The sequence below is a fragment of the Phyllobates terribilis genome, unplaced genomic scaffold, assembly GCF_046119375.1.
Source record: "Phyllobates terribilis strain yellow unplaced genomic scaffold, ASM4611937v1 Scaffold_1__5_contigs__length_1240528914, whole genome shotgun sequence".
Lineage (NCBI taxonomy): Eukaryota > Metazoa > Chordata > Amphibia > Anura > Dendrobatidae > Phyllobates > Phyllobates terribilis.
Window position 1 is genome coordinate 802,359,858 of NW_027362761.1, and position 27,884 is coordinate 802,387,741.

Sequence of the window (27,884 nt, forward strand, 5' to 3'; positions counted from 1 at the left end):
AGGCAGGTAAGCAGAATATCAGGCAGGAATCAGACAGCAAACTGGCAGGAATCTGGCAGGTAACTGGCAACGGGACCTGAGGGCTGAAGCAGAGTAGTGAACAGTGCAACAACATTGCTCGGGCACCTCCATTTTGGAGGAGGTGCCTTATATATGGTGAAGTCCTCCAGCCATTGGCCGGGGACTCCTTAGGACGGCGCGCGCGGCCCCTTTAAGAGGGAGGGAGCGCGCGCCCTAAGCACAGTGGCCGGGAAGGAGCGCGCGCTGCCAGCAGAGCGGGAGGAGGATGCCGGGCTCGGAGCAGAGGGGTGAGGGGAACAGCGTCCCTGCCTAGCAGAGGGCAGGGACGCCGGCGCTACAGTCGGAATGGTGAGCATTAACAAAGTGCCGGAGGTAACTGGTTAAAATTTGGTTGATCCGTTCTACTTGGCCATTGGACTGTGGGTGGTAAGCGGAAGAAAAGTCCAAGGTGACTCCCAGCAGTTTACACATGGCTCGCCAAAAACGAGAGGTGAACTGAACCCCTCGGTCGGATACGATGTGGAGAGGAAGACCATGAAGACGGAAGACATGATGGATAAAGTCTTTAGCTAACTCTGATGCAGACGGGAGACCCGGCAGGGGAGTAAAGTGAGCCATTTTGGAAAAGCGGTCAGCGACCACCCATATGACCGTACAACCGGCAGAGACAGGGAGGTCCGTTATAAAGTCCATAGCTATATGCTGCCACGGGGATGCAGGTACAGGAACTGGAAGGAGACGGCCGGCTGGCAGATGTCTCGGAACCTTGTTGCGGGCGCAGGACACACAGGCTGAAACAAAGTCTATTACGTCCTTGTGCAGGGTAGGCCACCAGTAATGCCGGGTAATAAGCTGGAGGGTCTTTTTCTGACCAACATGGCCAGCTAGCTTGGACGAGTGTCCCCAGTGTAGAACCTTCTCACGATCAGGAACAGTTACGAACGTCTTACCGGGTGGAAGACGATTTAGATTCACGGGGGCCACCTGCATTACTTTGGCGGAGTCGATGATGTGTTTAGGCTCCTCTTCAAGATCAGAGACCAAAAAGGATCGGGATAAGGCATCAGCTTTGATGTTTTTGTCAGCCGGGCGAAAATGAAGAATGAAATTAAAGCGGGCGAAGAACAAGGACCACCGGGCTTGGCGTGGGTTAAGTCTCTGGGCACTCTGGAGGTAAGCCAAGTTCTTGTGGTCCGTGTAAATTATTACCGGGTGAAGAGCCCCCTCGAGCAGGTAACGCCACTCCTCTAGTGCCAGCTTAATGGCCAACAATTCTCGGTCTCCTATAGAATAATTACGCTCAGAAGAGGAGAAGAGTTTGGAGAAGAAGCCGCAAGTTGCCATTCTTCCGGAAGACGACTTTTGGGTAAGTACTGCTCCGGCTCCAGAGGAGGAAGCGTCAACTTCTAGAAAGAATTGTTTGTTGCCGTCCGGACGATGCAGCACAGGGGCGGAGGAAAAAGCTCATTTTAAGGAAAGGAAGGCCTCCTCTGCTTCGGGCGGTCATTCTCTGGGATTAGCGCCCTTACGGGTGAGTGCCGAGATAGGGGCAGTCCGGGAAGAGAAGTGCGGAATGAAGAGGCGGTAGTAGTTGGCGAAGCCCAGGAACCGCTGAATAGCCTTCAACCCCTCTGGTCGGGGCCACTTCTGGATGGCAGACAGTTTCTCAGGGTCCATTTGTAGGCCGGTCTGAGAGATTATGCAGCCCAGAAACGGAAGCGAGGTCAGCTCAAAGAGGCACTTCTCATATTTAGCGCAGAGGTGGTTCTGCTTGAGCCTGAGCAGGACCTGACAAACGTCCCTCTGGTGAGTGAGAAGATCCGGAGAGAAGACCAAGATGTCGTCCAGGTACACCACCACGCAGGAGTAGAGAAGGTCACGGAAGATGTCATTGACCAACTCTTGAAAGATGGCGGGAGCGTTACAGAGACCGAAGGGCATTACAAGATATTCATAGTGGCCGTCCCGGGTGTTGAATGCCGTTTTCCATTCATCCCCCTGACGGATACGGACCAGATTATACGCCCCACGGAGGTCCAGCTTGGTGAAGATTCTAGCCCCCTCAGACGGTCAAATAATTCAGGAATGAGCGGAAGGGGGAATTTATTCTTCACTGTGATCTTGTTAAGGCCTCTATAGTCTATACAGGGACGGAGAGGTGAGGGGAACGGCGTCCCTGCCTAGCAGGAGGCAGGGACGCTGACGCTACAATTCCCTTGCTGGCGGATGTTAAAAATAGCCTGGTCGCTACCCTTATTAATATATTTACAAATATATTTTATCACCTGTACTGTATTACAGAACTCTACATTTAAATGAGAATTAAAAATTTTTGATAAGAGTGGAGAATATGGGACCACCCAGCTATTGTCCACCAATATTTCCTGTGTTCCTCTACGGGTTTTTATAATCGTCGTGCGTCCACCATTCTCTGGTGCTCTGCGCCTGTACAAAGGATAACCTTTGTCATTGGTTTGAGTATCTTTTAAAAGCTTCCTCGGATATTTTTTGGTACATTTTCCTTCCTTCATGCATGGCGATGAAGAATTGAATGTACCGCATGGCCCGTGAATCATATTCTTTGTCACTGTATCATAGAGCTTTTGATCGGTTTCTGGGTTTGGTATCTCAGCACATATGATTTCGTCAATTTGGTTCGGATGCAATTTTTCCTTTAACCACAGCAGTAAGTGCACATGAGGCAAACCTCGCTTTTGCCACTCGATCGAGTACATGAAGCATTGCATATCACCAAATATGTTACCTTTTGTAAGTAGAGCTACCAACTTCTGTACTTTTATTCTAAATACTCGAGCTGTTAAGTCATGTCTGTCCGTTGAATTTTGACCAGCCATAAGCTCTTTGGTGATTTCTGGCCAAGCGGGGTTGCAAGTCATTGTAATAAATAAATCAGGCCTCCCATAATTACGTACGTATGTGAACGCATCTTGTGTGTATTCGTGTAGGTATCGCAGGCTATTTACAAATGATGACGGGAGAATCACCATCTGACCTAAGTTATTTGGATCCAAATCCGCATCATTTCTTATTGCATCTTGCAAGTGAATATAATTTTCTGCACGCAGTTTTTTTTTATTTAAAGAAATTAACCTTAAGCGCTCACTTTCCATCTTTACATACATGTCGACCAGAAACTGATGAAGTAGGAGCCTACACTTAAGCATCAAATTAAAATCGCTGGGACGGACCATCAAGTGAAAGGCATAAAAATCTTTGCAGGGCACCTTTTTGCTTGGCATTGCTTGTTTGGTAATTGGATTTATCTGAGGAATATCAATGCTGTACCTCTCTTGTCCTTTCCAAAAAATTATTGGGTGCTCGAGAGCGTCATAGAATCTATGTGTATCGGGAACCCTAGTGAGCATGCCATCGCGCGGCTGCACAACGATGTCCCGAGACACAGTTTGTTCGCTACTAACTATTACAGCAGCTATTTCATTTGTAGTAGGGGCATTGAATCGTCTCTCATGTTGACCACGTGGTACACGGTCTGGGTGAATCACTACTTTGAAATGATCGTCATTGATCATTCTGTCTCTAGCCGTTTTAAATTCATGCACCAAAATGTTGTGGTCGTGAAGTACTCGTTGTAATTTTTTAACTATATTTCTATCTACGCTTTGCACGCACTCAGTACGCCTGTTGATTTGTTCTTCTTCGTCACCTATGAAATAAACTTGTAAAAATTGTGGTTGCGAAATGGACGTAGGAATTAAAGAACCGATACGGTGGTATACTTGTCCTTGTATTGTAAAGGTCGGGCAAAACCCTGGCATTGAGACAATTTGATCTGCTCCAAAAGACGTCATATGAAAGCACATGTTGTATTTTCTTATATTATTTAAAAAAGGCGAGATTCATCAGTTTCATTAGAGAAAAGCTCTTTTAAAGGTTGAACTGGCTCGTCTATATAAGGAAGAGCTACTTTCCCGCCCAAACAACACATACCTGCTGCTTCCTCTTTCCACTTAAGAGCTCCGCAATATTTGCAATCTATGGTCATTGCTTCTATTTTTATAAGCTTGTGAGTTTCATAATCAAGAGTCTCGTCATACTCAAATGCAGCTTTATTAAACAATATCCATGTATTTCTTGTAAATGTTTGACGTCGCTGTGCTGCCCTTTCAGCAACAGTGCGTCTGCGAGATTCGGCCATTTCATGAGTTTCAGTGGCTCTTTGGGACGCCATGTAAGTCGCTTGCTGCCGACGTCGAGCTTGGGACTGTTCTGGAGTTTCAGCAGCCCGTGGAGACGCCAGATACTCCGCATGCTGTTCACATCGGGCTTGGGACTGTTCTTGAGTTTCAGCAGCCCGTTGAGATGCCAAAAACTCTGCATTCCGTTCACGTCAGGCTTGGGATTGTTCTGGAGTCTCTGCAGCTCTATGTGCCGCACAACGCACCGCCTGCTCAAGCCTTCGTTGCTCGGCTTGTTGAGACGTCTCATCACGTCTAATTATTTTCATAGCTCGGGCTTTATTAGAGCTTTGCGAAATGTTAGACTTACGCTTTCGCGGCATTTTTATAAGTACTAATTACAAAATAGGTACTTAGTAAAGTTGAAACAAAATACTAAAACAATCTAATTAGTTATATTACGATCGCTGTACAGACAATATCAGTTGTATATGACTGGTCTATGAGGAGCAGCTGTGGCGCGGTTACCCATAGCAACCATTCCCAGTGCTCTGTGGGAGCTGGGAGCAGCCTGCTGGTGCTGTGGGTGACTTGCTGCGCTGCACACACACAGGGCTGTGCTGCACACAGGAGGGGAGGACACCATTTGTGTAGCGCTGCTGCCGGTGCTGTCAGGCTGCAGTGTGTGCATCCTCCATGGAGCCGCGCTCAGGTTACTGCCCCTCCCCGTGTGTGAGTCACTTCCCCTCCGCCCAGGTGAGGCGCTCGGAACTTTCCCGGCTGCAGCAGCTGGCGCAGGTGAGCGCATGTTTTATTATACGGTGTTATGTGGAGGGACAATGGCGGCGGGGACCCCCTGTGTGAGGACAATGACGGCCCGGTGCCCCCGGGCAACCTGCAGGAGGAAGCCTCACACTCCCCCCAGGCTGTGGGCGCGGGCAGGCCGTGCTGGGACGTGTAGTTCCCTAGTAACCTGTTCCTGACATATGGGCTATTTTCTGTGTTTTTTTTTAAGTCTGAGAAAATGTCATAAATAATCCTTCTCCCTTCAGCTGTTTCCAGAGTGTAATGTATCAGGGTGAGCTCATGACTGACAGCTGCCAAAGTTTTTAGGAAATGTCAGTCCCTGGGGGTCGTGTGTGAACCCCCTGTGCCACACTTGTACCTGGCCACGGTATATGATCACCCCTGTATTCTGACTGTGGACAGGCGGCAACTGTGACCTCACTATACAATGATCCACTATGGGCAAATTATTGTATTATCAATCTCTTCTGACTGCTGTAAATCAGCCATTTAAATATCACCTGTGTATGTGTGTATATAAGAGAGCTCTCAGAGGCCAGATTTTTTTCCGACTTAATTGACATGTATCGTTATATTACGACCAAAATTACATAAAATCATTACAAATTGTAGCCTATATGTTATTCCGATGTATAATCTATATTACTGTAAAGTTTCATGCAAATCCGTCCAGTAGTTTTTTCGTGAAAGAGTAACAAACATACATACTCACAAACTTTCGCATTTATAATATTAGTAGGATAACAAAAAAACTTTTTCTCCACTCATGGTTATTGGTTAGGTGAAGCCATTTATTGTCAAACTACTGTGTTTTCTCTTTTTAAATCTTAATGACAACAAAAAACATCCAATCAAAAGTTCACATACCCCAATTCTTAATACCGTGTATTGCTCCCGCTAACATTAATGACACCCTGACGTCTTTTGTGATAGTTGTGGATGAGGTTCTTTAATTTCTCAGTTGTGGAATTATGGAAATCAGAGGATTGCTAGACATGTTAATGAATAGTGAACAAATAAAAACAAGATTTTCAAAACATCTCTATTTATTCAGTATTCAGTATGAGCGTTAAACACAAAAATACAACCACTTACATGTCTTTGAATGCTATCAATGAGATTATTAATGGTTGTCAGAGAAATGATCTGCAACGCTGACTGCACTTGAGCACACAAATTATAAAGATTCACTGATGCCAGCTGCCCCTGCAATTACCGACAAATGACATGCCAGATGTGCTCGATGGGAGACAAGTCTGGAGACATTGTAGGCTGTAGCGCCGGCGTCCCTGCCCTCTGCTAGGCAGGGACGCTGTTCCCCTCACCTCCCTGCTCCGTGCCCGGCGTCCTCCTCCCGCTCTGCTGGCAGCGCGCGCTCCTTCCCGTCCACTGTGCTTAGGGCGCGCGCGCGCGCTCTCCCTCCCTCTTAAAGGGGCCGCGCGCGCCGTCCTAAGGAGTCCCCGGCCAATGGCAGGAGGACTTCACCATATATAAGGCACCTCCTCCAAAATGGAGGTGCCCGAGCAATGTTGTTGCACTGTTCACTACTCTGCTTCAGCCCTCAGGTCCCGTTGCCAGTTACCTGCCAGTTACCTGCCAGATTCCTGCCTGATTATCTGCTACCTGCCTGCTAGTCTGAGGTCCCACGGTCTGCCTTACTACTCCTGTCAGTCTGTCTAAGGAGCAGTCTGCCTGCTCACCTGGGAGCGCACATCAGCCACCTGCCTGCTTGCCCGAGGTCCGACGGTCTGCCTTCCAACTCCTGTCAGTCTGTCTATGGACCAGCTTGCCCGCTCACCTGGGAGCACACACCTGCTACCTGCCTGCTAGTCTACCTGGAGGCTCCGCCGTCACGTGCTGTGACCACCTGCCTGTCCAGTGACTCCTGCTCGCTCACCTGGGAGCGCTCATCTGCTGCCTGTCTGCTAGCCTACCTGGAGGCTCTGCCGTCACGTGCTGTGACCACCTGCCTGTCCAGAGTCTTCTGCCCGCTCACCTGGGAGCGCTCATCTGCCGCCTGTCTGTTGGTCTTCCTGGAGGCTCCGCCGTCACATGCTGTGACCACCCGTTCTTCCAGAGACTCTCGCCTGCTCATCTGGGAGCTCACGTCTATCATCAGCCGCCACAGGTCGTACCAACCCTTTACCTAGAGACTGCCCCGGTCACTTGCCGTGACCATCTGCCCGTTCATCCAGAGACTGCCCCGGTCACTTGCCGTGACCATCTGCCCGTTCATCCAGAGACTGCCCCGGTCACTTGCCGTGACCATCTGCCCGTTCATTCAGAGACTGCCCCGGTCACTTGCCGTGACCATCAGCCCGTTCATCCAGAGACTGCCCCGGTCACTTGCCGTGACCTCCAGCTCGTTCACTCAGAGACTGTCCCGGTCACCTGCTGTGACCTCCTGCCCGTCTTCCCTGGTCGCCACCCGCTCCCTTACAAGGACTGCCCCCTTGTATAGTAGCTCAGAGGTTCCGCCTCCCAGACCCGTTACAGTTTGCTCGGGCCATGGAACCCGGTGGCACCCAAGCTCCCTCGCTCTCGGACCTGTGTCATGAACTGTCCCGTCAAAGGTCCCAACAGGAGTCCATCCTGGGTCACCTGCGGAATGTCAATACTCGCCTGGACACTCTGACTGCTCCACCAGCAACCTCCGCCAGTGCCATGTCTCGCAATCCGGCAGCTCCGCTGCCCACTAATACCATGGTATCCTACCCCGGACCCCGGCTTTCTGCACCTCCTCGCTTCGGAGGCGACTCCGCCCAGGCTCGGGGCTTCATAAATCAGTGCACCCTGCACTTTGAACTATTGTCCCACCAGTTTAACTCCGACCGGGCCAAAATTGCATTCATCATGTCCCATCTCACCGGGGAGGCCCTGGCCTGGCTAAATCCTCTATGGGAGAGAGGAGACCCCCTGGTGTCCAACTTGCCTGCTTTTCTCACGGCTTTCCGGAAAGTCTTCGACGAACCCGGACGGAAGACCTCATCCGCATCATCACTGCTACGCCTCCGTCAGGGAAGTCTCACCGTGGGCCAATATGCCATACGGTTCCGTACCCTTGCCTCGGAGCTGGCCTGGGATAACGACGCTCTGGTATCCGTCTTCTGGGAGGGTCTGTCCGGCCGTATTAAAGATGAACTTGCCGGTCGGGACATTCCTACCACTCTCGATGACCTAATAACTCTTGCCACCCGGATTGACCTACGGTTCCAGGAGCGTGCCAAAGAGGTCACCCATGAGAGGAGGTTACCTTGTCTAGCTCCTACTTTTCAGAAACCCGTCACTCCCTCCGTCTCTACCCAGGTACACTCTCCTGAGTCTATGCAGGTTGACCAGACCAAGATGGTCAAAACCCGTCAGGACTTACGCCGTGCCGAAGGGAGCTGCTTCTACTGTGGCAGTAAGGAGCACCGGATCCGTGCCTGCCCGGAGAGGTCGGGAAACGCCTGTGTCTAGGTTCGCTCAGAGAGGTCAACCTAGACAAGAATAAATCCTCTCCATCTCTGCTGCTGTCAGTCTCAATCGTCTGCGGGGAGAACCGTTATTTCGAACTAGCCCAACTTGACTCTGGAGCAGCCGGGAATCTTATTTCACAGTCCCTGGTAGAGAAATACCACATCCCCACCAAACCTCTGGCTGTACCCTTGTCTGTTGCTGCCGTGGATGGGGGCCTCTTACCACGCCCCATCCAACTCATCACCGAATCCATTACTCTGCAGGTGGGAATGCTGCATTCTGAAAGTATCTCCTTTCATGTTCTGCCTGGACTCTCTCACGCCCTCTTGCTAGGCCTACCTTGGCTCCAGAGACATGCACCCGTGCTTGACTGGCAGACCGGAGAAGTCCTTCGCTGGGGACAGGACTGCCATAAGACCTGTCTGGTTCCCGTCCATCCCGTCCGTCCTTCTCCTACCCCAGCTAATCTACCTGGACTTCCGATTCCTTATTGGTCTTATGCTGATGTCTTTAATAAAAAGGAAGCAGAGACACTACCTCCTCATAGACCATACGACTGCCCTATCGACCTGTTACCTGGTACTACTCCTCCCCGTGGGCGTATTTATCCATTATCCGCTGCTGAGACCCGGTCGATGTCCGAATATATTGAGGAGAATCTGGCCAGGGGATTCATCCGGAAATCTACCTCCCCGGCGGGAGCAGGCTTCTTTTTCGTCAAAAAGAAGGACGGCTCTCTCCGTCCCTGTATAGACTATAGAGGCCTTAACCAGATCACGGTGAAGAATAAGTACCCCCTTCCGCTCATTCCGGAGTTATTTGATCGTCTGAGGGGGGCTAGAATCTTCACCAAACTGGACCTCCGTGGGGCGTACAACCTGGTTCGTATCCGTCAGGGGGATGAATGGAAGACGGCATTCAACACCCGGGACGGCCACTATGAATATCTGGTAATGCCCTTTGGTCTCTGTAACGCTCCTGCCGTCTTTCAAGAGTTGGTCAATGACATCTTCCGGGACCTTCTCTACTCCTGCGTAGTGGTGTACCTGGACGACATCTTGGTCTTCTCTCCGGATCTCCAGACTCACCGGAGGGACGTTCGTCAGGTCCTGCTCAGGCTCAGGCAGAATCACCTCTTCGCTAAATACGAGAAGTGCCTCTTTGAGCAGACCTCGCTTCCGTTTTTGGGCTACATTATTTCTCAGATCGGCCTACGAATGGATCCAGAGAAACTGTCTGCCATCGAGAAATGGCCTCGACCGGAGGGGTTGAAGGCCATTCAGCGATTCCTGGGCTTCGCCAACTACTACCGCCTCTTCATACCACACTTCTCTTCCTGGACTGCCCCAATTTCCGCGCTCACCCGTAAGGGTACTAATCCCAAAGAGTGGCCGCCCGAAGCAGAGGAGGCCTTTCTTTCCCTAAAACAGGCCTTCTCTTCCGCCCCGGTGCTGCATCGCCCGGACGGCAACAAGCAGTTCTTCCTGGAAGTTGATGCCTCCTCCTCTGGAGCCGGAGCGGTACTTACTCAAAAATCATCTTCCGGGAGAATGGTAACTTGTGGCTTCTTCTCCAAACTCTTCTCCTCTTCTGAGCGCAACTATTCCATAGGAGACCGAGAGTTATTGGCCATCAAACTGGCATTGGAGGAGTGGCGTTACCTACTCGAGGGGGCTCTTCACCCGGTAATAATTTACACTGACCACAAGAACTTGGCTTACCTCCAGCATGCCCAGAGACTTAACCCGCGCCAAGCCCGGTGGTCCTTGTTTTTTGCTCGCTTTGATTTTGTTCTTCATTTTCGCCCGGCTGACAAAAACGTCAAAGCAGATGCCTTGTCCCAATCCTTTCTGGTGTCCGATCTCGAGGAAGAACCTAAACATATCATCGATCCCGCCAGAGTAATGCAGGTGGCTCCCGTGAGCCTAAATCGTCTTCCTCCCGGTAAGACGTTCGTATCAGTACCTGATCGGGAGAAGATCCTACACTGGGGTCACTCGTCTAAACTAGCTGGCCACGCCGGTCAGAAAAAGACCCTCCAGCTTATTGCCCGGCACTACTGGTGGCCTACCCTGCACAAGGACGTAATAGACTTTGTTTCTGCCTGTGTGTCCTCCGCCCGCAACAAAGTCCCGAGACACCTGCCAGCCGGTCGCCTTCTTCCGCTTCCTGTGCCTGCTGCCCCCTGGCAGCATATTGCTATGGACTTCATAACTGATCTCCCCGTCTCTGCCGGTTGTACGGTCATTTGGGTGGTCGCTGACCGCTTTTCCAAGATGGCTCACTTTATTCCCCTGCCTGGTCTCCCGTCTGCACCCGAGCTGGCTAAAGACTTTATCCGCCACATCTTCCGTCTTCATGGCCTGCCCCTCCACATCGTGTCGGATCGTGGGGTACAGTTCACCTCACGTTTCTGGAGAGCCACTTGTAAACTGCTAGACGTCACCCTGGACTTCTCTTCCGCTTACCACCCACAGTCTAATGGTCAAGTGGAGCGGATCAATCAGAACCTGACCAGTTACCTCCGGCACTTCGTTAATGCCCATCATTCTGACTGGGTGGATCTCCTACCATGGGCCGAGTTCTCCTATAACAATCACGAGAGCGAATCCTCCTCCAAATCCCCGTTTTTTGTAGTCTTCGGTCAGCATCCTCGGATTCCTTTTCCTGTCTCCACCTCTGTGGACAACCCGGCTGCGGAATCTCTCGTTAGCAAATTTTCCTCCATTTGGGAGAGTACCCGATCCGCACTCCTCCAGTCGTCCGAACGGATGAAAAGACACGCTGACAAAAAACGCCTGGATCCTCCACAATTTCGTCCTGGAGATAAAGTCTGGCTCTCGTCTAAATATGTTCGACTCAAGATACCTTCTTACAAGTTAGGGCCTCGGTTCATCGGTCCTCTGGAGGTCATCAGTCAGATCAACCCGGTGGCCTATAAATTAAAACTCCCGGCCAACTTACGGATCCCTAACTCCTTCCATGTATCTCTCCTCAAACCTGTGGTACTTAACTCTTTTTCCAAGTCTACAGGTACGCCTCCTGCTCCGATTTCTGCTGAGGACGAGTTTGAGGTAGAGAACATTCTTGCCACCAAAAGGGTAAGAGGAAAGACCTTTTTTCTAGTAGATTGGAGGGGGTTTGGTCCTGAGGAGAGAACGTGGGAGCCCCGGGAGAACATCCATGCCCCTCTTATCCTAGCTAAATTTCTGTCTGGCCTAAAAAAGGGGGGGGCCTAAAGGGGGGGGTACTGTAGCGTCGGCATCCCTGCCCTCTGCTAGGCAGGGACGCTGTTCCCCTCACCTCCCTGCTCCGTGCCCGGCATCCTCCTCCCGCTCTGCTGGCAGCGTGCGCTCCTTCCCGTCCACTGTGCTTAGGGCGCGCGCGCTCTCCCTCCCTCTTAAAGGGGCCGCGCGCGCCGTCCTAAGGAGTCCCCGGCCAATGGCCGGAGGACTTCACCATATATAAGGCACCTCCTCCAAAATGGAGGTGCCCGAGCAATGTTGTTGCACTGTTCACTACTCTGCTTCAGCCCTCAGGTCCCGTTGCCAGTTACCTGCCAGTTACCTGCCAGATTCCTGCTTGATTATCTGCTACCTGCCTGCTAGTCTGAGGTCCCACGGTCTGCCTTACTACTCCTGTCAGTCTGTCTAAGGACCAGTCTGCCCGCTCACCTGGGAGCGCACATCAGCCACCTGCCTGCTTGCCCGAGGTCCGACGGTCTGCCTTCCAACTCCTGTCAGTCTGTCTATGGACCAGCTTGCCCGCTCACCTGGGAGCACACACCTGCTACCTGCCTGCTAGTCTACCTGGAGGCTCCGCCGTCACGTGCTGTGACCACCTGCCTGTCCAGTGACTCCTGCTCGCTCACCTGGGAGCGCTCATCTGCTGCCTGTCTGCTAGCCTACCTGGAGGCTCTGCCGTCACGTGCTGTGACCACCCGCCTGTCCAGAGTCTTCTGCCCGCTCACCTGGGAGCGCTCATCTGCCGCCTGTCTGTTGGTCTTCCTGGAGGCTCCGCCGTCACATGCTGTGACCACCCGTTCTTCCAGAGACTCTCGCCTGCTCACCTGGGAGGTCACGTCTATCATCAGCCGCCACAGGTCGTACCAACCCTTTACCTAGAGACTGCCCCGGTCACTTGCCGTGACCATCTGCCCGTTCATCCAGAGACTGCCCCGGTCACTTGCCGTGACCATCTGCCCGTTCATCCAGAGACTGCCCCGGTCACTTGCCGTGACCATCTGCCCGTTCATTCAGAGACTGCCCCGGTCACTTGCCGTGACCATCAGCCCGTTCATCCAGAGACTGCCCCGGTCACTTGCCGTGACCTCCAGCTCGTTCACTCAGAGACTGTCCCGGTCACCTGCTGTGACCTCCTGCCCGTCTTCCCTGGTCGCCACCCGCTCCCTTACAAGGACTGCCCCCTTGTATAGTAGCTCAGAGGTTCCGCCTCCCAGACCCGTTACATAGGCCATGGTAGCACACAGTAGCACCAGCAACAAGTGGTCTGGTTTGTTGTGTTGAAAAACAGGCGCTGGGGGATTTTCATTTTAGCTTGTGAAGGGCTCTTCATTTCATTAACATGTGGTCTCCAGGGTACTCTCCGGCTATCATGTAAAATACAAAAGTGGAACTCATCGCTGAAGAGGATAGACCTCCATTCGAGCACACATTGATGTCTTGCTCTGTACCGTGAAAGCTTTTGAGAGCAGTGGTGTGAGGTCCATGAAACATCTGTAGCTGGATGTCTGGCCTCCTAGCTTAATGTAAACACCTTCTGATGGTTTGTGTAGACTCTTTTTGGTGCCTTAGCCTTTCTCCTGAGATTATGGTGTGGGGTGGCAAAATGTACGGTAGTCAGAACCCTCTAGTCTTCTTTCCAGATAAGCAGCTTGGTGTTACATTGATTTAGTTGAGGAACAAATGGTACTACCATTTTTTAAAAGTATCTCAGGAGACAATTTTCAATCAACCAGCCAGGACACATGATGTTTGTGCCACTGTGCTACTGTGAGCAGCTTTCATGGGCTATATGTGCTTTCATGAGCGTCTACATACTTGTCTCTCAACAGGACTTCATTGGTCAGCTGTTGCAAAGGGGCTGCCAGCAGAGGATTTGATGATTTCCATGCCCAAGTGCATTTAAAGTGTCAGAACATTCCTCAGATAACCATTAACCCCTTTAATGATATATGATGTAAATTTACGTTATATGTCGTGTCCCTGACTTTGATGCGGGCTCGCACGCCAAGCCCACATATTTCCCAGCAAATGATGGCTGATTCAATCAGCCATCATGAGCCTTTAACAGCTTCGGGTGGATTGGAGCTCAGCCTGCGGCTGTTAACCTGTTGAGTGCCGCTATCGATCTCTGACAGCGGCATTTAACATGCGCCGGTAGGGGAACATGTAGCTCCATGACAGCCATGGGTCAACTGAAGACCCCCGTGTGTGTCATTACGATACTCCTGTGAAAGCCAGCGTTCAGCTGACGTTCACAGGAGACAGTGATTTTCACTATACAGTGAAATGATGCACTGCACTGCTATGAGTAGCACAAGCGATCAGATGATTGCAGCTTCAAATCGTCTAAAGGGACTATTAAATACAGTAAATAGTAAGAAAATGTTTTTAAAAAAATAAAAATAACACAAAAGTTCAAATCTCCCCCTTTTACCCCATTAAAATAAAAATTAAAAACATTTATAATACACATATTTGTATCGCAGCGTTTGTATACGTTTGTATCAAAATATAAAATAAATTAATCCAATCGGTTAACAGCATAACAAGAAAAAAAATCGAAACACCAGAGTTACGCTTTTTTGGCCACTGCAACATTGCAATAAAATACAATAAGGGTCAATCAAAACATCATATCTACCCCAAAATGGTATCAGTAAAAATGTCAGCTAAGGGAGCATAAAAAATAAGCCCTCACACAGCCCCATATCCCGAAAATTAAAAGTGTTAAGGGTCTGGAGACCGGAGCAAATTTTTTTTTATAAATTTTCATATTTTTTTTCACCACTTAAATATAAAAAAAAAACTATGCATGTTTGGAATCTGCATAATTGTACCTTCCTGGAGAATCATATTCGCAGGTCAGTTTTACAGTATAATGAACATGGTAAATAAAAAAAAAATTATTGTGAAATTGCACTTTTTTTGCAATTTCAATGCACTTGGAATTTTTTTCCCACTTTTCAGTGTATCACATGATAAAATGAATGGTGTTATTTAAAAGTACAACTCCTGCAAAAAACAAGCGCTCATATGGCTATGGGCACAGAAACATAAAAAGTTATGGCTCATGGAAGAATGGGAAGAAAAAACGAAAATGAAAAAATGGAAAAATGACCAGGGGTGAAAGGGGTAATAACGTCACTGAATGCATGCTAAGGCATGCAAGTACGTGTACTTCTGCATATTGCACTCATATTTGATACTCAATAAATTCAGATGATTTGAACATTTTGTTTCCATTTTGTCATCACTTGCATGTCATTACCATGTCTATTGATCCTGTGATTTTCATAATTCAATAACTTTTTCTTCTTGGTGTTGCAATTTTCATGTTACGGGGTATACTATTTAAAGTGACTCTTAGGTCTTTTTAATCTTATGTATTTATTCATATACGAAAGAAAAATAAGGCCTACATCAGCATAAAGAATTCCATTTATGAGGAACTTAAATAATTTACAGTTCTAATAGTATAAATTATACATAGTACTAAACATAAAATGTATATTTGTGCAATGTAGTCAAAGGATACTGTCTTCAATATAAGCCATAATAAAATTACTAACATATGTTAAGAACATCAATATGACAAAATCAAGCAGTTACAGAACATAAAAGAAAAGTGTTCCAATCTAAATGGAATCATACCAAGTATAGTATCCTGTCCATAAATTTAGTGTATGCAAAATATACAGTAGCATATGCCTCATATACCAGAGAGAAAAGACCAAGAAAAAGCAATAGTACAAAATATTGCTTCCAGAATATCTCCTTTTTGAGTAGTATGATTGCATATGGGAGTATGGAACCCGTTGCCTCTTACTACTAAGAAATTAGATATTCTGGAAATCTGTGTTAGCCCTGATGAAGGAAAGCGCTTCTTTCTGAAATGCGTAGGACATTTATTTGGAGTCTCCTGACCTCTGTAGTTTTTTAGTGACTGAGTGGCACTAAACAATGGGTCTGTGCGCAGCAATACACTAAGTCTGGATGTGCATCCTCGGACGCACATCCAGTTGAAACAGGTCCTTCACTCGCACGGGCCCACACCAGCACAGGCCCGGTCGCGGTCGTGACTTCTGCAACTGCGGCCATTACGCCCCTGTGTATTGGCCAAGATTCAGAATGCTCTGATGTTTGAAATGTATTGTTTCTTTATTGTGCCCTGTATCTTTATGCTTTAATTAAATGCTGAAAATTTTAAACACTGATGGTAGAGTCTCAGGGAAATCAGTGTCTGGTCCATAAATCTTAACAGCTCATTTACATAAATACAAAAGAAAACCTTCATACAATAATAGAGTCCATCAGAATCACACAACCAATAGGAAAAAAGGACCCTTCAAGGGGTCTTCTGACGCAGTCTGAGTATTTGGTAACATACCATATATACTCGAGTATAAGCCGACTTTTTCAGCCCATTTTTTAGGCTGAAAAAGCCCCCCTTGGCTTATACTCGAGTGTATACTTACTGTATATATATATATATATATATATACCGGCTGTTGAAGGTGGTGTGTGTGGCGGAGGAGCAGGGTACATGCAGTAGCCGGCTGCTGAAGCTACCACGTGTGCCCGCTCCTAAAGTAAAATGAATATTCACTCTTCTCCACGCCCATGAGAGTGGATAAGAGAGAATATTCATTTTCTTTAATATTGGGCACACAATCACTGCAGCCCACCATGTACCACTGCCCCAGTTTGCGCAGCCCCCCATGTAGCACTGCCCCAGTCACTGCATCCCCCCATGTACCGCTGACTCCCATTCTTCTCTCCGCCATCTTACCCGCCTTCCTCAGTTCTCCGATCTGGGATCCTGCCGCTGCCATGTAATCGCTGTCGGTAATAACTCGCACCCGCACCCTGCGGCCATGGAGCAGCAGCATGGCCTGGTCCAGTGGGAGGCTGGAGATGGTGAAGATGCAGAGCTCCAGCGAGCGCCGCACCCAGAGGTGCTGCCTGAGCAGCGCTGACAGTGCCCAGTCCGTGCGGTGAGGTAAGCAATGGCTCCTGGGGCTCAACTGTGACTCCGCACACACGAGAGGAGCCGGGAAGAACAGAACCTCCCACACCGCCCGCCGCCTCCGCATGAAGCGGTACATGCGCTCCAGACCCAGCGCCACAGTCGCCGCCACACCGAGCCTCCTCCCGGACACCGCGGGGACCATGACAACGGGGGGCATGAATATCCTTGCAGCTCAACTCGGCGTCTGAGGGCGCATGGCAGTGATGACATGCGCTGCTCAGATGCTGAGATCAGCTGCTGGCAGAACAGGACACAGCGCTGGAGCAGAAAGAAGGAAGGTGAGTAGAAGTGTTTATTTTTTTCATGTGTGCAGTGATGGGGGGTCATGCATACCAGGATTTTTGATGATGGGGCCATGCATACCAGGATTGGGATGATGGGGCCATGCATACCAGGATTGGGGATGATGGGCCATATAACAACAAAACATCAATTACCCATCCTCAATAGTGTCCACTTAGTCTCTTAAAACTATTTGTGATAATACAGCAACTGTGCTCAGTACATTTTTGCTTTGCTGTGTCATACCCTTTAGATCCATATAGCATGTAATAGTTTAAGAAGAATTTTATAAAATGCTATGATCATGTAGTCCTATCGTATTATAAAGTACTGTGCCTGTGTAGTAGTACTACATAGTGCCTACAAAAGGCACAAAAATACTGTTCGCTTCTTAAAAAGTCATTAGTGCTAGCGAGTATGCTCATTTAACCCTTTAAACGAGCACACTTGGGTATTCGCCGAGTAATTTCGGCGTGCTCATCATCTCTGTTTGAGCCGCCGCGGCTGCATGTGTCGGGGCTGTTAGACAGCTGTGACACATGCAGGGATTGCCTGTTTGTTAGGCAGTCCATGCATATGTCACAGCTGTCTAACAACCGCGACACATGCAGCCGCGGCAGCTCAAATAGAGATGACGAGCACGCCGAAACTACTCGGTGAGTACCCGATCGTGCTCATTTAAAGGGTTAAAAGAGCACTCTCGCTCAGCACTAAAAGTCATTATTCAAGTGACTAAATAATAATTCCATCCATATAGTAATCTAATACCAGTGCTATTTAAGTAATATCACAATACAAATAATATTAAGAAGTGTGATGGTCATAAGTCACCAGCAGTGGCTTAACTTGCAGCTTATGTGCCCCAATGCAAAGCTCCAACGGGACCACCAATTATTGCAAGTCTTTAATAGCATTGGTATTTTTATCTAAGCAAAAGTGACTTTTTGGTCCCCTTATGCTCTGGGGCCAGGGTGCGATTGCAATCCCTGCACCTATTGTAGTTGCGCCCCTGGTCACCAGAGTATCTGTGCCACATTCTTAAGCAGGGTTGGTTGATGTGCCCTGTGCCGATCTCTTTGCCCAAACTGGTAATTATGCTATAGCAGTGCTAAATTGGAGCTATTGAGCTATTCATTAGTCTGAAACTAGTATGTTTCTAAGAATACCTGTTACATTGTACTGCAAAGTGATGCCCAAACAGTAGTACCAACAAACATTGTTCTAACCACCTAGTACTTGTACATACTGTATTGCTAGTGGGTTACATCCCTGCAGTAGCACTAGTAGCCCCATCATAGTACCTGTACAGCACAATCAAACACAAATTTGACTCTTTGGAAATTTGAAAAGTAACATCAGTCTGTATTATCATCAGAATACTAATCAATGAATAAATAACTTATATTAGATATAATTTCACTCTGGTCATTGTAGAAATCGCTATCCTTGAAAAAAAAAGAAAATAACATAAAAACTAACCGGTGTGAATCACAATATTGTTTCATTGAACATTTGTGTTTTTACCTCTTTATAACTAGCTGCAGATTTTTGTAGGATCCTTTCACAAGTGAGATTGCTTCTCTTCTTGAACTGGTCAGCTCCACACCATTGATCATCACCACTTCATCTCCCACTTGCAGATAGGACTCCAACATACCGACTTTTCCACCCTCCTCAACCTGCAGAAGTACAAGGGTTATCAGCGCAGTGATGGGGGGTCATGCATACCAGGATTTTTGATGATGGGGCCATGCATACCAGGATTGGGATGATGGGGCCATGCATACCAGGATTGGGGATGATGGGCCATGCATACCAGGATTGGGGATGATGGGGCCATGCATACCAGGATTGGGGATGAGGGGGCCATGCATACCAGGATTGGTGATGAGGGGACCATGCATACCAGGATTGGGGATGAGGGGGCCATGCATATCAGGATTGGGGATGAGGGGGCTATGCATACCAGGATTGGGGATGAGGGGTCATGCATACCAGGATTGGGGATGAAGGGGTCATGCATACCTGGATTGGGGATGAGGGGCCATGCTTACCAGGATAGAGGATGAGGGGGCCATGCATACCAGGATTGGGGATGAGGGGGCCATGCATACCAGGATTGGTGATGAGGGGGTCATGCATAAGAGGATTGGGGATGAGGAGGCCATGCATATCAGGATTGTGGATGAGGGGGCCATGCATACCAGGATTGGGGATGAGGGGACCATGCATACCAGGATTGGGGATGAGAGGGCCATGCATACCAGGATTGGGGATGAGGGGGCCATGCATACCAGGATTGAGGATGAGGGGGCCATGCATACCAGGACTGGGGATGAGGGGCCATGCATACCAGGACAGGTGATGAGGAGGCCATGCATACCAGGATTGGGGATGATGGGGCCATGCATACCAGGATTGGGGATGAGGGGGCCATGCATACCAGGATTGATGATGAGTAGGCAATGATTATCAGGTTGGGGAAATTTACCAGTAGCTGCTGAATTTCCCACCCCTAGCTTATAGTCAATAAGTTTTCCCAGTTTTTTGCGGTAAAATTAGGTGTCCCGTCTTATATTCGGGTTGGCTTATAATCGAGTATATACGGTACTTTTCTGGATATCCATTTGCACTTAATGTCTACATATTTTGATGTGTTGGGGCGAGTGTTTACTAGATATTAGCCACAGCACTTAGCACTTTATGCTCATCTGTCTCTTGTTTGCATTCACATTTGCAACATCAGACTAATGTACATACAAGGGAATTGTGGATTTGCCTGGGATAAGACATCGAATCGCAGATACCAAAGTATCATTTTATTCAGCTTCCTATGACCTACGTGCCCATATAGACGGCTTAGGAGGGACGATACTGCTGACAGATTCCATTTAAAAAAAAAGAATTAACTTACACAGTAATGAACTTGATGTTGATATATGGCACAAATATGCCTGGTAGAGTTCATGCCAACTGAAAGCACCAACCCAGCAGTTGATTGGCATTGCACTGGTATGAATGTTATTTACCTACTATCAGTGGTTGACTGCACTTGGTCTAGTTGTGCAACAAAAGATCTGGTCTATCAAGGCCAGCGGTCTCGCAGCTATGCAAGTATTGCAGTATACAAACATTACTAATTGGGCTTGACAAATTGTTACAAATGTATTACCCAATTGTCCTATATTCTAATTCCAGAACCACACGTTCTTGTAGAATTCCATATATACTAACAATTCCCAAAGAATGGTTCCTGTAAAGATTATAAGGGTCTAAAAAGTACATTTATAGTAACAGAGCACATCACCCCCTCAAACGTGTCCCCTCTCCTGTATCACATTTCATCAGTTTAGTCTTCAGGGGTTTGTTCATTCATTTTTGTGCACTCATTGTTGCAGAGTTGTACAACCTGTATTAAGCAGTGTTGTAGCAATGTAATATACTACCGGCCGTCTGAGTGATTTATCTTTTCCATTCAACCCAACCTTTGTCATGAGCTTCAGACATAGAAAGACAAGTGAAAACCAACACTTAAGCAAGCTACATTCTTGAACCAAGTTGCTCAAGTGTGCACCTGTAAAATTGTTAATACATCAGGCATGTCAGAAAGATATATCAAGTGTTCAATACACTCAAAGCAATGACCCGTGAAGAACCTATTTCAAAATGTAAATTAAATGGATGAAGCTTTCCTAAAAGTGCACTGCATCATTATATTGTAATGAAAGCGCATAGCTAAACTGGTTTAGCTGGAGAAAAAGGACTAGAGTAAGCCTGGGACATCACTAAATGCGGTGGTGCCATCATTTTTAAAAAATGTTTGGTAGACACGTAATTGATGTAAGAAGTGCAAAAATACATCTCTAATGTGTTGTTAAACTTCTTATTATTGTAATTAATGATAAACCATAGGAACCAAATTCTTACATTTTCTGCACTGATGTTGTCTTCTCATGTACTTCGAATGTTACTGTTTTCTCTATAAAATGGTGATTTAAATATTCAATATTTCAGTAGCATTTTCTGAATGTTTATACAATATTTGTGTGGCACGCTTACTCCAATACTAAGAGAATAAACAATGATTCAGGCACAATTTTCAAAGCCTGCTATATTTGTCATCTTGTTGTTTTTTGAAAAAAAAAAAATATATAACCACAAAACATCAATTACCCATCCTCAATAGTGTCCACTTAGTCTCTTAAAACTATTTGTGATAATACAGCAACTGTGCTCAGTACATTTTTGCTTTGCTGTGTCATACCCTTTAGATCCATATAGCATGTAATAGTTTAAGAAGAATTTTATAAAATGCTATGATCATGTAGTCCTATCGTATTATAAAGTACTGTGCCTGTGTAGTAGTACTACATAGTGCCTACAAAAGGCACAAAAATACTGTTCGCTTCTTAAAAAGTCATTAGTGCTAGCGAGTATGCTCATTTAACCCTTTAAACGAGCACAGTTGGGTATTCGCCGAGTAGTTTCGGCGTGCTCATCATCTCTGTTTGAGCCGCCGCGGCTGCATGTGTCAGGGCTGTTAGACAGCTGTGACACATGCAGGGATTGCCTGTTTGTTAGGCAGTCCATGCATATGTCACAGCTGTCTAACAACCGCGACACATGCAGCCGCGGCAGCTCAAATAGAGATGACGAGCACGCCGAAACTACTCGGTGAGTACCCGATCGTGCTCATTTAAAGGGTTAAAAGAGCACTCTCGCTCAGCACTAAAAGTCATTATACAAGTGACTAAATAATAATTCCATCCATATAGTAATCTAATACCAGTGCTATTTAAGTAATATCACAATACAAATAATATTAAGAAGTGTGATGGTCATAAGTCACCAGCAGTGGCTTAACTTGCAGCTTATGTGCCCCAATGCAAAGCTCCAACGGGACCACCAATTATTGCAAGTCTTTAATAGCATTGGTATTTTTACATAAGCAAAAGTGACTTTTTGGTCCCCTTATGCTCTGGGGCCAGGGTGCGATTGCAACCCCTGCACCTATTGTAGTTGCGCCCCTGGTCACCAGAGTATCTGTGCCACATTCTTAAGCAGGGTTGGTTGATGTGCCCTGTGCCGATCTCTTTGCCCAAACTGGTAATTATGCTATAGCAGTGCTAAATTGGAGCTATTGAGCTATTCATTAGTCTGAAACTAGTATGTTTCTAAGAATACCTGTTACATTGTGTAGCACCCCGAGGGCTCGGCTGCTACAGGGGTATTGCACCTCAAACCAGAGGTGCGGTATTCCACTCCCGAGTAAGGATGGAGTGTGGAACTGAGCTCAGCAAGCTGCATGCACTACACTCATCCCATTTCCGGGGGACAGAACTACGGTACTCCCACCAGTTAGATGTGCAGGTACGACAGCGTCTGTCCCTGGCTGGAGTGGGAAGGGGGGAGGAACATCCCAGTAGTGTAGGGGCAGATAGGGGAGGGGCTCTGGGCATAGAAGTAGGAGCCCATTGGGTGCTAGTCACCTGGGCTCACACATAGAGGGAGTATATATGGTGGGCACCATCTTAGGAATAGGGTCAGAGAGTCCAGGAGAGAGTTCAGCCAGGAGGGCTGACAGGGAGCTGTGGCTCCGGCTGGGCCCAGCTCCAGGGCCAGGCCTGAAGCAGAGAAAAGGAGGAAGAGAGGCCCGGAGACATAAGAACAAAAGGGAACCCCGAGATCCCACGAGTGAACCAAAAGGGTGAAGGGTTGGCAGAAGAGGGCACCGGATCCCAAACTGACGGAGGCAAAACATCCTTAGTCAGGAACCGGAGGTCGTGGTCAAGTTTTGCCACGACCCTCACCACATCCACCAGGAAGGTACACCACGAGTAGGGTCAGGAAAGCCATAAAAGGTTTTACCATTGAGAGACCCGAGGGAACCGGACAAAGGTGGATCCCTGGTGGGGACGGCCAGAGAGAGAGAGAGAGAGGGGAGCTCAGGACCACGCTCCGGAATTGCCTGGGGGTTAGCCGAGTCCCGCACCTGGTGGACGCAGCACGGCTCGGGTGGTCACTCCCGGCCGAAGTGACTGAAGTAACATCTGTGAGTAAAAACCCTGAAACTGCATTATACGTTTCTGACTCTCCTTGCTGCACCATCACTACCTCCATCATCCACATCTGCTGCCCTGAGGCCATACCCCTCCCGTTGGGGATTATACCATCTACGCTGCACAAACGTACCACCGGCCTCAGCGGACTGTCCTGCAGCAGCAGCCCTAAAGCTGCATTCAACGGGTGGCGTAGTCGACACTTAAACAACATCTACTGCTAATACATCGCCGCTCAGTTCGACTCCCTGGGCACGGACCGGGTCACCGCCACGAGACTACAACCCTCAACAGATCCGGCTCCGGGTAAGCTCCCGTGCGCGCGATGCCGCGCGAAGCAGCAGGCCCAGGGGCGCGTCACATTGTACTGCAAAGTGATGCCCAAACAGTAGTGCCAACAAACATTGTTCTAACCACCTAGTACTTGTACATACTGTATTGCTAGTGGGTTACATCCCTGCAGTAGCACTAGTAGCCCCATCATAGTACCTGTACAGCACAATCAAACACAAATTTGACTCTTTCGAAATTTGAAAAGTAACATCAGTCTGTATTATCATCAGAATACTAATCAATGAATAAATAACTTAGATTAGATATAATTTCACTCTGGTCATTGTAGAAATCCCTATCTTTGAAAAAAAAAAAAATAACATAAAAACTAACCGGTGTGAATCACAATATTGTTTCATTGGACATTTGTGTTTTTACCTCTTTATAACTAGCTGCAGATTTTTGTAGGATCCTTTCACAAGTGAGATTGCTTCTCTTCTTGAACTGGTCAGCTCCACACCATTGATCATCACCACTTCATCTCCCACTTGCAGATAGGACTCCAACATACCGACTTTTCCACCCTCCTCAACCTGCAGAAGTACAAGGGTTATCAGCGCACAAGCACTATGCATCACTTTCACATTGTAAAGACTCTTCCACTAATTTTGGAAAGTTTTCAGACAATGGGGACATCTCATAACTCTCACAAACATTCTCATGAGTTCACTCGTGATACACTAGAGTACCTATAACCTATAAAGTAAACCCGCTATATTCTTAATACAAGATATTGTATACATGCTCTATAGAACAGTTGAGTTGTGTGTTAATTGGATGAGTTACGGTAATACAGTTTTTGTTTTATTCTTTACATGCAAATTATCTCTCTCATTTAAGGAAAGAAAGCCTTCAATGAGTACAGATGGATCCAAGAAAAGGGAGAATAATAAAGCCTCATAAGAGAGTGTACATCTAAAAGAAGGAGTAAGAATAAAGCATTCCATACGAAGAAAGAAATTAAAAGGAAAGGAGAAGTCGTAACTAGAGATGAGCGAATTGATCAGCAGAAGATCGAGTTTGAGTCAAATTTCCTGAAATTCGTGCTTTCACGCAAATTAGAGCACTTTCAGATTTAATTTGAGGGTCACAAAAAAAAAGAAAATAACTTGCCTAACACCATTTCCCACACTGGTGATGCATCACAGAATGGTGCAATTTCTTTTTGCATGACTTCCCCATAATGTCTTGCAGCTATGACATCATACAGATTATCATGCCTTGTACAGTGGTGGTACAGTGGTGGTCAGTACCTGGACCATCAGAAATCAGCCGTTCACAGTGGAGCAGTTTATATAGCAGAGTTGTTTACCATCTCCAGAGTCACAGAGAAAGTCTGTCTCTTCTGTGGTGTGTAAGCTCTTATGATTAACGGGGTCATCTCTCTCTTCTGTAGAGTGTAAGCTCTTATGGTCAACAGGGGTCTCTCTCTTTTTCCTCTCTATGACATGTCTTTTTTGTGTAATTACAAACCTTTCAGTATTGAGATTTGTGCAAATCAAATTTTTTGAAAGGGAAAGGCATTAAAGATCTCAGAATTTCATAAAAAGGAAAAAAATTGAAGATAGGATGCTTCTTAGTTGAGATCTGTCCGTAGCTTTGAGAAGCTTTATTGCTCCCCAGTTTAAGATCAGTTCTACAGTAAGTATATTTATGTATAGGATAGGGTTAAGCCCTAGCTCTGCTGGATTTGATTAGATGCACCTGTCTAGCTTTTTACTAGAACCAGGTCTTGTGTTTACTAGGAGTGTCAGTCTGCTGAATAAAGCAGAGTCAAGTGTGCTGAAGCTGGTGAGTGTGCAGCCAAAATGTGAGCTGTAGTTTGAAGAGAGACATGCCAGAGTCTCTCTCTGAATGGAGACTGCATGAGTGAGCTAGGAAAGTTGAGTAGCCTGTGTGTTGGAGCTGTAGAGAAACGTGTGAAAGCTGCCACATTTTCAGTGTGAATGTGCATGGAGTTGAATACTTCTGTTTCATGCTGGAGGCTGCTGGAGCTCCGGCTGAAGGAGATGCTAAGACATTGTAGAAATGGGCCTCTTCAGTGTATACAGTTTGTTCCTGGACAAAGGACTGTAATCTGTTTGGGTGAGCCCGCACTGACATATGTTCCCTGCTAAATTAACTGTTTATTTGCTGTGATACCGAGGCTGTTTTTGGTTTTGAATCACTTGGAGTTTTATGAAAGCAATAAAACAGCACCTGTTTGGATCAAACTGCATTGCCTGTGTAAAAGCTACCCAATGCCTACCTTAGAGAGTGAATCCCTACAGTAATGAAAAATATGGTTTCATTTTACAATGATTACAATAGATGAGGAACACAATAATTTTTGTTGCTGTAAATGGCTAAAGGCAAACCATTGCCAATATACAAGGCGATTTGCGGTTATTTAATGGCCTTTTTGACAGACTTGACCAGAATTATATGCACACAGAACAATCATTAATACCAATATTCTGTGCGCATAGAATATCAATATCATTGTTATTTTCATCACATCACCTGTTTACATAGAATGTGCTGCCGATAATGATTATTTTAATACCAACATGAATGATCCAAACACCTGATGAATGAGTGTTTCGCGCATTTGTTGGGTGATTGCCAGCATAGTTACACAAGCTTATAATGAGCAGCTAAGGGTTCTAACTTTCTTCCTGATTATCATCACATTTAAATGGACCTTAACTCGGGCCAGTTTTACAATCTGTAAAATTGGTTTGATTGGTCAAAAATCTATGCGTGTTGTTCTCAGTGATAGGCTGAAACTTCTTTCAAATATCAGAATTTGCATCCTATTTATTATAGGAATTTCAAAGTAATATTGTGGCTTTAGGACCTTGTTGATGGATTTCATATTAGCTGAAATACATTTAATTTCTTTAGAGAAGGCTTTTGTTTACAGTATACCGTTGGTGTTGTTATTAGCAAGTTCTTAAAAGAGTTAAGCTTTATTTTGCATTCTTTTCAAGCTTTTCATTTTGTAGGTCCATAGACAATTATTTTTAATCCTTTAAACTTTCACCCACAAGTATTCTTACTCCAATTACAGAAGTATTTTGTTATTTCAGAAGTGTAAAAAAAATCATCTGCAGATTTCTGAGGAAAAGTATTTGCTCGTACTGACAATTGTGGTCATTTACAAAACCTGTTCTAGTGTTCCCCACATCCCTAAGGAATGCAATAAACATATCTGTCTACTAATTCAAATGTTTAGGATTAGTACTAAATTCTGTGTCTCAGAGAGTATAACTGATATCAACAATGCGCAGTGAGACCAGGTATATACACTTCAGCCTCAAAAAGCACACTGGGTGTGACAGGTGTTCTGAGCACCGATCATACAAGTATATGAGCTGGATTTCAAAGATGTTGATGGCGATGTCACCAGACTGGAGCGATCAATCAATGGGAAAAGACATTTTTTCAATCCATGACTTGGTGACTTTGCCAGTATACCGATGACCGGGTAACCGTCTTCCACTCACGAAGGCAAGTTTTTACTTTATGACTATGGCAAAACCACTGCACACGTAGTTTAGTTACAAACATTGTAGTTATCATGTAATTGCTAGCAGGAGCATGGGATTAGCTTAATTGGCAATTACTGATGTCAGGATGTCTTTAATTACATATTTGGCATAAATTGCACCAGTGCAACTTTTTAAGGATGATAGTTAGAGACTATCAAATCTTTTGAAATTCAAATTTGCCAGTTTAAGCAAATGTTTCCCTAAATATTCGATTTGTGGTGATTAAATTTGCTGCAAATCACAGGTATTACAATTGCCCTGTAAAGACATGTATAATTCTTTAAGGTCTCCTGGTACTTTACTTTACCTGGTACAAAACCATGATCCATAACCACAGCCTTAGTAATGTCAAAGTGAAAGCCAAATATATGGCTATGGGCAAATGGATGGTAACTGTTCTTCACAGTTGTTTTTTCTGTGTTATTTAACTGCAAACTGTGAAATCCTCTCACTAAGCAGATTCATCCCCAAATGGTTGCTTCATTCCCTATATCGACTTTTATACAGGTTATGATAGGCTATGCTATCCTATGTGATGACTGTGCCATACTATATGAAGTGATTGTTGCAATGCATTATTGGGAAGCCTGCTCGGCCATGCCTGGGGCAATGTGAGCCTTCTCCGGCTGAGGCAATGTCCCGCAATATGTTAAATTGCCGTGGACATTTTTGGAGATTCATGCGAATCAAAATTGTTTGAATTTGCAGCAAATCTCCTAAGATTGAAAACAAATTTGATTTGCATCAAATCGATTTGCTCATCTATAATGGTAGTACATTTCTTAATGTTAGACAAGAGCTTGAGAGAAAGGTTTCAAATGTGTTAAGTCAAATGTCGTAATATTTTGCTCAAATTGGATCTTTTTATACATGTCAATTTGTACTCTTCACAATGTTAGAAAACAGCAGGAGAAGAATGTGTTAAATATCACTCAGTAGAAAGGAGCAGATCTTTTGAA

General features: G+C 46.5%; 1 protein-coding gene across 1 annotated transcript in view; it reads right to left on the reverse strand.

Annotated features, from left to right (window-relative positions):
- Positions 1 to 18,670, reverse strand: part of SHROOM3 (shroom family member 3) — a 461,578-nt gene extending 442,908 nt beyond the window's left edge. Inside the window, exon 1 of the mRNA XM_073637099.1 lies at positions 18,525 to 18,670. Within this exon, the coding sequence (XP_073493200.1) occupies positions 18,525 to 18,655 (131 nt within the window). The 5' untranslated portion in view covers positions 18,656 to 18,670. The remainder of the gene's footprint in view (positions 1 to 18,524) is intronic.
- Positions 18,671 to 27,884: the final 9,214 nt, after the last annotated feature.